Consider the following 12650-nt stretch of genomic DNA (forward strand, 5'->3'; position numbering starts at 1 on the left):
AGCAGAGCGTAATGTTTAGAACGAATAAAACACAGATAAGTGAGATAACAGCACTTAAAAGAAAAAGTGCCTTGACGTCTGTAAAGCGGCTTAGAGTTACCTGATGAATGTGTGTGTTAGAAAAGTTGCTGTCGTGTGTGTGACACTAAGCAGTTTACTGCTTCACAGCATCATGACAATGATAACAAAAGTTTTCTCTCTCCTTCTGTCTGCCTTTCTTCCATCTGTCATTTTCAGGGCACTCAGCTCATCTTTAACGCTGCCAAGGAGCTGGGACAGCTGTCCAAACTAAAGGTAAAATGTCCTTATACACCATATCTCCCTGAGATGACTGTCAATGTTTCTGGATTGGCCCTAATTGCTTAGAAAAGTGAGATAGATTTCATGAATGGACAAAGTGGTAATTTTGGTCTGTGTGTCTTGTTTTTATTACCTTCAGGAGCACATGGTTCGCGAGGAGGCGAAAGCACTCACACCCAAGCAGTGTGCAGTGATAGAGCTGGCCCTGGACACCATCAAGGTAAAAAAAAAAAAAAACTCTACCTGTGTTCTAGATAACATTTAGATGACACGTTTTACACATCAGATTGCTTTCTTAATGTGGTCTACAAAGGACATTTTAGAAATGGTCGAAATTAATGCCATAAAGCATAAATCCAATTGACACACATGCATGCACTGGGATTATGACCCTTGACCCACATTGCAGCATATCAGGAATAGGCACACCAGTAAAGTCGGCAAACATGATGGAATAAAATATTTTTTTGCCATGTAACATGTACAATAAGATTGAGTGAAGTGAAATCCAAAATCAGTGCAGAAGTCAAACAGTAATAAAAAGCAATGAATGTATAAAATAAGAATTATGCCAAAAAGAAACACATGACAGACAAACTCACAAACACAACTTTATCCAACATTTATTGAATGAATCCCTTGAGGCAAGGAGTCACTGTATGATTTTGCAAATCAATGTGTCATGATCAAGCAGATGGGGGGGGCGAGCAGAAATAAACCTCATTGAGCAGAAATGTTTAAAGGTCCCATATTATTCTCATTTTCTGCAGTTTAATATGGATCATTGATGTCTTCATGAAATGGTAGTAACATGTTTTGGTCCAAAAAGCCAATAAATCAAGCACAGCAGCATTGTTTCCAGGCTCTCATAGCCCCTCTGTTCAGAACGCTCTGATTTAGTGGTGGTGACCTTCATATGTAAATGAGCCACCACTGATACCGCCCCACTCTTCAGCGTCACTGAGAGCGGCGCCACGAGCTCTGAGTGCACAATGTTTAGAAAACAGCAAAGCTCGTTTACTGTAACATTACAGGCTAAAACAACAGGCTAACCGCAGCTAAAGTTAGCATCCTGAAGCTAACACAGAGACAGGGGGGACACTGAGGAAAAGCTCTTACATCTGCTCCACAGCACACAGCATTTAAAATACTCACATTTCCAGAGTCCCAGGTTTGTTGGTGGATGGTTGGTAATGCGCCTGGATTCAGGACCAGTCTATTCGCTAGCCCTCTGTTGTACCGTCCAAACTTGGAAAAGCAGTTGCTCGTGAAGTGACTAGCACACACATGCACAGTTTTACTGAGTGTAGCTGACACATTTCTTGATAAATGAACTCTAGCCACTTAGTCTTGTCTTCCTCTGAGATGGGAAGCTTGTGCATGGAACTATGTGGCTGAGCAGCAATGGCTCTTCAGGATTCTCCTCCCCGCTGCTGGAGATATTTTGCTCCAGCAGCGGGGGGGCGGACAGGGGATTCGGGGGTATCTGCTCCGGTGGACCAATCAGGTCAGACTTGCTCCTGATTGGTCATACTTTATACTATATTCACATGTAGTATGTAGTAGGTGGTCTGAAAAACAGCCTCTGTCATTAATCCCTGCAACACACACACAATGCTGCTGCTACTAGCAAAGTTTTTACTCTGCCACCACCACGGGTCTCCACCTTTTTATCTTTAAGTCTTTTGTCTTTCTGTATACCGTGTGAATTACTTTCTGACTATTTGAATCCTTATTTTCAGGAGACCTTAGTTCCCCAACATTTTCTTGTGTGAACCTCATCAGCAGCTTTCCTCTGAATTCTCTTCCTCTCTCTTTGTTAGCAATATTTCCACGCTGGTGGTGTGGGTCTAAAGAAAACTTTCCTGGAGAAAAGTCCTGACCTCCTGTCGCTCCACTACGCCCTGTCGCTCTACACTCAAGCTACAGACAAACTCATCAAGACTTTTGTCCAGTCACAGACATCACAAGGTAAACTTCAAGGGCTCCTTCTGTCCATGGGAAACTTTTGTCTCTCTGTATTTCTACTATCTTCATTTCTCTAATCCTGCTTAATTTTCTGACACAGATCATTAAATCAACATCTGTTCTCTGCTCTCCTCAGAGGAGCTGCTCTGCTCAGTGTCTCCTACCCCTCTGTTGATGTTAGGGTTTCCCAAATGTTCAGCTCTACATCCTGAAAATATCTCACATGCTTTGTAGAGCATGAATTCAACACTGTGGCTACGTAATGTTTTCTCCCTGCTTTGGAAATGCTGAGTCTCCTGGTAGCCAGCCCCCGGACGCACAGAGACTTTCCCTTACATGATGTGACAGCGATTTGCAGTGAAAGAATAAATACCCCCTTGTCTCTGGCTGCTCAGCTTCCATCCTCCATCCTTCAGTCAGATTCATACATAACAACCTTCATCTCAGTGGAAGAGCTGAGGCTGACAAACTGTCCCTGAGCACCACAGATAGAAAAGCCACTTGAGTGCATGATTGTTTAAACTTTAATTAATGAAACACTTTTTCAGGTTGTGGAAGAATCTGAAAGACAAAAATATTTTTTCAACCATGATCCCTTTCATTTGTAGGGCCAGGATTCATAAATGTTGGTCTGTTTTTCTTCTTTCTGCAAACCTCATATTTCTACATGTTTCTTCTTTCTCTGTCCAACCCCTCTTTTCTGTCCCTTCTTTGGGTCAGTGTTCGGCGGGAAGGGGGTCAGGTTCACCACTAGTGAGGATGTTTACCCAGAGAAGGGTATGTGGCACTCAGGCTCGAGGCCTGAGACAACCAGGACTATCTTAAAAAAAGCCTCCAAATCCAAAGCCCAACTCCCTCCACCCTCCACCCCAAACCATGTGCATCCTGAAACTCCTCCTGCCTGCTCAAACTCATCCTGACAAACAAATGCACCAACTGAACATACTTTCTCTTCTTATCCCTCTATCTCTGCATTTTTTGCACACACCCACACAAACTATTTAGCCCACATAGACGATAAAAACATAGACTTTATGCATTCATGCATGTAATGTACACACTGATGTCTGAATGTATGGAACTGCACTGAATACATACGACACAGACTGTATGTATGAGCAGTCACTGAAGCATGATGCGCTGACATCAGACAAAAAAAGAACAGAAATGCATCAAAGTGTGGAAGAGCCCTGATCCAGCATGATGTCACAGAGAAGCCTGAGGGCCAAGTGTGTGTGTGTCTGCGTGTGTGTGTGTGTGTGTGTGTGTGTGTGTGTGTGTGTGTGTGTGTGTGTGTGTGTGTGTGTGTGTGTGTGTGTGTGTGTTTACAATCGTGTGAGAGGACAAGGGAGTGACTGAGCAGAGCAAATGTGACCGAGCGTGAGCGTCCTTAAGGTTGTTGAAGTAGAAGCTCAGTGTATCAGTGTATTATCAGTCTCCAATGAGAACAAGGAGGAAATCCCCCCATGTTTCCCTCCTGCCTCTGGGTCAGAAGTGAAAGACACTGATGATGAGGATTTTATGAAGATGATGATGGCTGCTGGCTCAGTTTGTCCGGGAGGGCTCCCTGTCCTTGCCTGCTCTGTTATCTCGGGCAGAGATGGACATACACATACACATAGATACACACAACATAGATATACACTCACAGCTCCCACGTGCACCAGGCCCTCCCTACAGCAATGATGAGGAATGAGTGCTCAGCTCACCCCCCCTCCACAGATTAAGCCAATCAGACGCAGTCCCTCAGGTCAGGTGGTCTGATTTCTGTCACTTGAGATTAATATCAAAAAGATGTGACCCTTACTCACAGGATGATGCAGAAGCTGAGTGATTTCAGCTAAAGTATTTTTGTATTCACCTATCTCTTTTTAATACACTGTCTGCACACCCGTATTTTGAATTAAAAAGCAACAAAGAAGATAAAACAGAGGTGAAATTTTAAACCTCTCTTCCAGAAGCTTATGAATTTTAATCATCGTGCTCTTCCTTGCTCCCAAAGTGGATGTGTTTTTAAAAACAGTGTCGTTAGCTGTTCTGCCAGCTGCTGGATGTCCTTGACAATGATGCAAATAAACTACCTTCCAAGCAGACTGCATACATCTGCAGTTTTTCCCACCCTTTTACAGTGGGAGATTAAAGTATGAGCTGGATGACTCAACAAAGCTCAGGGAAATTTCTCCTCCTGTACCCCACTGCTGCTGATCAGTGATGGCTGTCATTCCAACAAACTGCAGGCTGTGAGCTGCAGCGTTCAAACAGTAAATAACCAAAGGTCATGGGAACATAAAGCAGGCCAGTGCAACTCTTTGGTGAAACCACAGTGACAAGTTTTAGATTTAATTGTGTATTTGGGAGAAGATTTGCAATATGTTACAGAATTTGCACCTTTGATTGCCGTGTTTATTAGAGAAGAAAAACGTGCAATTCCTTGGCAGCAGCTTCCTGCCTTCCAGCCAGCAAAGTTTCTTTCTCATCATTATGGACATCCTCCACAGAGGAGACAAGGCCAGATGGATGAGTGCTGCTCTCTTTGGTCCTGTTGGCAGCAAGAGCAACAATCCCATAATGCTCCCTGGAGAGATGCTGGGAGCAGCCTGCCAGGAACACTCTGCCGTCTAACTCCCACAGACACCTTGTTTAGTGGGCGACTGGTCGAAAACACACAAACACACACACACATACATGTACACAAGCTGAGTGTCTTCACCGCAAAGATACCGTTGACAGAGTGAAGACACTAATTAAAACATTGAAAATTAATGTCCATCTGTCACTGTATCCTGGATCTTAACACATGCAGCACAAAAAACACACTGAGGAAATATTTGTCCATCGTCTCCCTCCCAGACAAAAGAGTTTGAACCTGAGTCCAGCCAGCGCTGTCTTCTTTTCAAGTTTCTTGGGGGATTTTTTACCTTTATTATCGGGTAAGATGTCTGTAGAGACCACCACCTGCTGCTGTCTTCTTTACGGTTAAACAATCTCGCTATAAGCACAGAGTCTTTGACCCTACAACATGGGCTGTGGTTCAGTCCAGGAGTTGAGATTAGGATGTATCATTCATTTCTGATTATTTTTACTTTTTTAGATATTTTTATTTTATTTTATTTATTTGTTTAACCTTTATTTAATCAGGTTGGTACCATTGAGATAAAAAAAAAACTCTTTTTCAAGGGTGACCTCGCCAAGTCAGGAAGCAGCAAACACACAAAGTAACAGATGGAAAATACAAAGAGGGAAAAAAATTTTTTTACATCTATAGATACAGCTCACAGAAATGTTTCTCCCATCTGTATGCTGTGGTGATATGAAGATATTATTGAGCTGCATTGTTTTCACAAGTTAGTAGAGAGGCTAAAAAATAGGTTCAAAAATGATTGACAGCTTCTGTTCTTACAAAAATATTTGGTTTTGTTTTGTTTTGTTTTGTTTTACGAAAAAAAAGATATGATGAGAAGGAGAGCCAAGAAAATTATACTTTTAAAAAATTGTCATTCTCTACAGCGCAGACTCTGGCCGCACAATGGCGATGTCTCTGTGGGGGGTATTTTGGCTTGAAACTGTACAATGTTTAAAGGCAGAGCCACGCTGTTCGTTCCAAGGTTATAATAGTTTTGGATTTGTCATTATGGTTTAGATTTAGTTAGTTTTGACATTGTTTTTCTCATTACAGTTTAGTTTTAATTAGTGTTAGAGCGGGCATTCGAGTTTTTATTTAGTTTTGATTTTATGCAACAAGGCTTAGTTTTAGTTTAGTTTTAGTTTTAGTTTTTCATACCTTATTAACCAGGTGCAGGATTCAAAAAGGTTAAAATTAATATTTTGTAATACAGTTTATTTTCCAGTTCAACATAGTGCTCACTGCTCAGTCAATGCTGATACTGAACTGTTGGCTGCTGCCTTAAACACAAGAAAATAATATAAACTTAATATAAAAAATATAAACATAAATTATATAAAAATAATATAAACATAAATTATATAAAACAATATAATATGAGCTTTAATAATTAGAAACTTGGACTTTGTAACAATTAAATTCAGACTCACATGCAATTAAACTATTACAGATGCTCTGATTCATTGCTCCACTACGTTTTGTCGCAGCACAGCGCACAGCCAGTCAGTGCAGCAAACAAGCACGTCCCAGTACGTCGCTGTGATGGTGCTGTACGGCGCTGACAACTGCCGAAAACTGTCTAAAATTGGTTGGGAAAATGTGTCAGATTAATTTAAATCCTAAAGGCTTTTGATATTGTCAAAACTATAACTGAGGACATTTTGTCGATAATTTTGGTTAGTTTCAATTAGTTTTGTGAACATAAAATACAGTTTTAATTTACTTATCGTTTTTGTTTTCTTTTCTATTTTTTATTAGTTTGAGTTAACTGTAATGTATTTTAAATTTTAGGTTTCATTTTTAGTTTTGTTTTGGTTAACTTTTGTAACCTTGGTCCATTCTATATACAGTCTATGGTTCAAACAGCCAAACCAAAACATCAACATCCTGAAGAATGTTGTTTTATAAATTGACAACACTATGTACTCCTAACTTCAAATTCATAAAAAGAATTTGAAGTTTAATAGATGTATATAAGGAAAAGAATACTTCTTGGATCTTTGGATAAAATAAATAGTGTCCTTTTTCTTGAACAGATAACAACAGCAGCAAAACTCCACTCCAGATAAGCACACTGAAAATTTCAGTGAAATAGAGTCAGGAACTTAGATGGCTCTGACTCATAGATTTGAACCCTCCAGACTTCAACACCCTCAGCGAAGACAGCTTTATTTTGAGAGTTTGGTATGAGTTGATCCATCCTTCACTGACAGATCTGAGAGACTGGACCACTTCTCTCTGCTTATCCTTTCTTTTCTGACCATGCTTGGATAAAACCAAGGAATGGGTGTTTCCACCTGTCTAGATCCATCTGAGCATGTTTTGACCTGATCTATGTCAGGGGAACTTCACTGTCAGCTGACCTTTTCAACTATCTCTCCTTTCTTCTTCTCTGCCTGTAAATAACCACCTGCATCCTTGCAGACACCTGCGTCTATGAGTGGGCACAAATTACTGTCCTCCCTGGATCCAAAATACCACCTATCGAAGGGTGACTCTGTACGACACCCAGTACATGTAGTGATTAATAACGGTGCAGTGTCTTACATGGGGAGTCAATGCTTTTTTTTGTGGTTACAGTTATTATACAGCTATAGTTGCTGCTATTAGAGAGTTTCTGTGTTTATCTGTGAGTATAATACAGATCTCTGTATTACAGACAGTAGCAGTTCATCCCATATTACAAGAATGATGCCCACTCATAGCAGCTTTGTCTGACTGTCCACCTCCAGACCACAACATATGCACAAGCAGACCCCTGTGCCTTCAGCCATGTCCTCTTACAACTGTTGATACTTAAGCAAAAAGAAAATGTTTGCTTTGTGAATGTAGTAAGTAATAACTGAAGGTCCAAGCCAAAATCTATTTCAATGTTCAAGTCATAATAACTGAAATAGAATTGGTTTGTGACCTTTCAAAATAAGGAGGAGACTTTGAGGGGAGAAAAGGGCACAGTGGTTTGTGGAGTGTTTGGTCTATGACGGGGTCACGACTGGTTCATGTTTCCACATTCAGACTCTAACTTGGCTCTAACTCTATCTGCCCTGTCAGGCACCGGCGTGGACGACGCCGTGGGAGAGGTTTCCATCCACGTGGAAGTTTTCACTCACCCCAACACTGGAGAGCACAAGGTCACAGTTAAAGGTAAAGGAAAGGGATTTCACATCTGAAAACTGACCAATCAGCATCAAAGATCATTCTGGACAAAGAAATATTCCTTCAGGGGAGCAACATAAACAGAGGGTCCATTGAACACTTTTCACAGTCTCTACAGCTGATGACTCGTCCTCAAATATTGCTCACACATTTTACCCTTGGGGTCAATTTGACCCCAAGGGATATTTGCCCCCAGAAAATGATTTACAGAAAATAGTTGACCAAGTTTTTGTGCCAGGAACTTTGTTTATTTGTTGAATACATAAATAACCCCTTGATAATGACACCTTGACCTGTCCACTAGCGCCACCATCAGGCCAAACTTTTCAATCAGAAATAATTTATCTTGAAAAGTTTTTATCCAAATCTTCTCAAATTTACTGACAACATTAATGGCCACAAGAGTATGAACCCTGATTGTTTTGGTGATGATATGACCTTTCCTGCAGCGCCACCATCAGGTCAAACTTTCAGTTTTAGAGTTTGTGTATCTTTTAAATCTTTTATCCAAATCTTTTCTGATTGGGGTGCATATTCATGACTCTCACAGAATGAACCATATTGATTGATGTTGGTAACCCCCCCTTTACTCTCATAAACATTTTTATTTACTTATTTTATCTACTTTTTTGTAACATATTTGTGGTCACTATAAAGTCTCACTCACCGCTCCTCTTTTGTTATCCGGGCTTGGGGCCGGCAGTGGCAGAGTTTGAGCCCATGTCGTACCCATGCCGAAAAAAAATATCAAAATTCAATTATGATTATTGATCTTCAATGGGAGTGGTATAGTCAGGCCAAGTTTTGAGTTGATAAGTGGAAAAACCTAGGACTAGTTTGTTTGTTGGCCAAAATCGCTAAATTACGATGTTTAGGCCCAAATAGCAAAGTTCGTAAAGCACAAAAGTCGTAAGGGACATTTTTTGTAGGGCTGGGCATGCTCATTATACACACCAAATTTTAGGGCTGTAGCTCAAAGTCGCCCGAGGGGCTGCAGTTTTAATCCCCTTGGGGGCACTATGGAGCGTTCATTTTTGTGCAAGTTGCAGATTCATAGATTTTTTCAGGCATGTGAATTTTGGGGCGTTTTTTCCAAGCAAAGGGCACACAATTTGGCGATGTTTTGGCAGAAACAAATAATAAAGAAGAAAAAAGGCGTAGAATAATAATCATAAGGGTTTCATTAGGGCTCTCGCCCAACCTGCGGTTGGCGGGCTCGGGCCCTAATGATTTGGACAGAGAGCTGCAATGCAAGCTTTTCTGTTTGCTCCTCCCTTATTTTACATAAACTACCAATGTCCTTGCGGGAATATCCCACAGTTCTATTTGTTAGGTGTGAGTAGTAGGACATATACACACACACACACACACACATTCACCCCCCCCCCCCCCCCCCCCCCCCCCCCCCCCCCCATGACATGTATCAACTCAAAAGAATGAACTCTGCACCTGCAGACGTGGGAATATAAGGTCACACATGGGTCACACACAGACAGACAAGTTTTACACAGCCAAAACAGCTTGGGGTCAAATTGACCCCAGAGGAACACCGATGCGTGCAATATGTGTACAGCAAAATGAAAAAATATCATCATAATACTTTTATGCTAAATCAATAGTTCCCATCAAATGAGGAAAAGTCATGAAATATGAAGCCAAAATAAAAAAGTTAACTATTATTTTTTTGAAGGATAAACATTGAATGGGGTCAAATTGACCCCAAAGATAACAGGAGGGTTAAGAAGATCATACATGACACATGGGTGAAAACGCTAGCTTGTTGACCTCAAGTTAAGCTGTTTTGAATCAGCATTTAGCCAAAACTCAAGGAAATAAGTGCTTTAACATCCTACAGAAGTATAAACCACCAGAATCAGAGGGGTGTGAAGTTATGACAAAAGTATTTCAGCTTAGGCTTGAATGTGGATTTTTTAAGTACAGTTTAAACGAAACAAAGGCAAAAGTATGAAGACATAGATACAGAATGTATTGTTTTTATAGAGACATGCTCATGTATTCAAACTTATTTCAGTGAACACTTTTGAAAGTTTACTGGAAGTCATTCATATAAAAGCCAATACCAAAGAAAGGTCTGACTTGGTGATGAGAGAAAATCCTTGAGCTTCTGCTCTGAGGAGCTTCATTTGAGACTCAGAGGGAGAACCAGTATTTTCTTGCACCTCATATTCTCTCCCACACTTCTTCTCACTTTTTACTCATTTTTCTGCACACATCCTCTTCTCTTTCCCAGTGGTGGCGGCCAATGACCTGAGGTGGCAGACGCAGGGAATATTCCGGCCTTTTGTCGAGGTCTTTATCATCGGTCCTCACCTCAGTGACAAAAAGAGGAAGTATGCCACTAAATCCAAGAACAACAGCTGGGCCCCCAAATACAACGAGACCTTCACTTTGTGAGTACTGAAGCTGATTATTGGTTTCCCACAACCTCAGGATAAAACATGACTTTTGTTTTAAATATGTGCGTTAGTATCATCAGCATACGATGTTCAATGACATGGGGACGTCAAATGGTCTGAGTGGTGCCTTAAAAAACATTAGGTCATTAGTTTGTTTCATCAAGGTTTCTGTGTGAAATATTTGGATGTGTGCTGAGATTCTCCTCTCCACCGCAGCACTCTGAGCAGCGAGGTCGGTCCGGAGTGCTACGAGCTGCAGGTGTGTGTGAAGGACTACTGCTTCGCACGAGAGGACCGCACTGTGGGCATGTCTGTCCTGCAGCTGAAGGACGTGGCTTCCAAAGGCAGCGCCGCCTGCTGGCTTCCACTCGGCAAACGCATCAACATGGATGAAACCGGCCTCACCGTTCTACGAATCCTCTCCCAACGCAACAACGATGACGTGGCGAAGGAGTTTGTCAAGCTAAAGTCTGACCAGCGCTCTGCAGAGGAAGGCCGCGGTTAAGAGACATGATTCAAAAACAGACTGTCTGAAGCTCGATCAGACACCATCACCTACTGCCCTGGAGCTCCTCTGAGCCACTGCTAGCCACTGCCCTGATGATCCGATGTTGTAAAAGCACAGATAAGACAAAGTAACACACATCCAGTGCTGTAAATACATTCATTTCAGTGGAAAGGACAGAGAGCTTAGAAAATCACTGCTTATTTTATGAAAAAAGAACCAGTGTCTTTAATATCAGCCATTTACTCAATGAACAATTTGTAAAGTTTAACCACAGAGCAGATATCTGCTTCCCTCTAGCCACTGAGGTTAGCAGTGTTATTAAAAACTCACACACACACAGATATACACAGAGGCACGCCCTGATTGACAAGTTAGGCTTGAAGAAAATCTCACAGCCTTTACCATTTTTCATTGTTTTCTGACTTTTCTCTGCCTTTTAGCTTCCCCTCTTCGTCTCTCCACTCCACTCCCTCCCTTGGCCTGCTCCCACTCAGAGAAAGGCACCACAAGTGCCCACAGATAATCCGTGAAATATGCCAAGACCAGCCCTAAGCACAACGGGACCAACTGTCCAATAGACCTATTGACAACAACCAGACGGCTGTGAGGCCTGAAACATTCCAGATTTCACAAACGGGAACAAAGCAATATTTAGTTATATTTAGAATTTATTTTCCTGCTTTCTTCCAAATTATATTTATATTGAAATAACTATATACCATAATATATTATATATAAGGAGATGTCGAAGTTATAAACAGGATTATTCGATGGACGTGTGGTACTTGAAAGATCGTCTTTGTCTTTGTCTGTCTACCCTGTAACAGAGCACACTGCCTGACACCCACAATGCCTTGTGTCTCATTGACCCTCGTACAGTTTGTCCGTCTCCTATACAGCGACTGTATAGAGAGATGAATCTGATGAAACACACCTTTCATCAGACTTTTTATGTGTGTGTGTGTGTGACTGTAAGTGTGATTTCTGTGTGCATGTGGAGTCTGTTTGTTAAGTCTTCTACTGTTGACCTCATGTAGCCGCCCGTGTTGCCTGTTACCTGCAAATGTAATTACAGGAAGCCATTGCAAGCAGAGAACATCACACAGAGGGGGTGTTCATACTCAGATTAGATTATGAAGGATTTTCTATAAGTGTCTTTTACTTTGGGCAGGGGGCGTCTTCGAGCGTGGGGTTATTTTTGTACACGTGTGACTCTAAACATTCCATAGCTCCTCAGCCCTAAAATTGTATATCACAAATAAGAAAAACCTCACTTTCTGCCACCTTCTTCTCTTCTAACAGAATTAACAAACTTAATTTAATCATATATTGGAGAAAATGGTACAAAGACACACACAACCTGCATTCCAGGGTTTACAAATCACTAATGATCTACCGTCCATGGTCACTGGTGATTTACTTGCAGGTGCTGTGAGTCTGCTCCCTCAAGCTAAGCAGTCAAACCTCTGCTAAAGGGCTGCAGATCCAGACCACAGCAGGTCTGGATCTGACTTTTCAAAGAGGGCCTACAGTCCAGTAGAGGTTTCGAAGTACAGGGTCTAAATACAACCTTTACAAAACATTTACACTCATGTTCAACTTTTTTTGTTCTATTTGTTTTTAAAACAACAGAAAACACACCAAGGCTTCATCCTCGAGATGGATGTTGAGTCAGTTT

General features: G+C 41.4%; 1 protein-coding gene across 1 annotated transcript in view; it reads left to right on the forward strand.

Moving 5' to 3' along the window:
- The window catches only part of unc13a (unc-13 homolog A (C. elegans)), a 51364-nt gene extending 39269 nt beyond the window's left edge, over window positions 1–12095 (forward strand). Inside the window, exons 38-44 of the mRNA XM_074667644.1 lie at window positions 238–294; window positions 440–520; window positions 2124–2271; window positions 2989–3045; window positions 7943–8035; window positions 10299–10458; window positions 10681–12095. Of these exons, the coding sequence (XP_074523745.1) occupies window positions 238–294; window positions 440–520; window positions 2124–2271; window positions 2989–3045; window positions 7943–8035; window positions 10299–10458; window positions 10681–10969 (885 nt within the window). The 3' untranslated portion in view covers window positions 10970–12095. The remainder of the gene's footprint in view (window positions 1–237; window positions 295–439; window positions 521–2123; window positions 2272–2988; window positions 3046–7942; window positions 8036–10298; window positions 10459–10680) is intronic.
- The last annotated feature ends 555 nt before the right edge of the window (window positions 12096–12650 follow it).

The sequence above is a fragment of the Halichoeres trimaculatus genome, unplaced genomic scaffold (genome assembly GCF_033239565.1).
Source record: "Halichoeres trimaculatus isolate MK-OKI-2021-1 unplaced genomic scaffold, fHalTri1.1 fHalTri1_scaffold_4, whole genome shotgun sequence".
Taxonomy (NCBI): domain Eukaryota; kingdom Metazoa; phylum Chordata; class Actinopteri; order Labriformes; family Labridae; genus Halichoeres; species Halichoeres trimaculatus.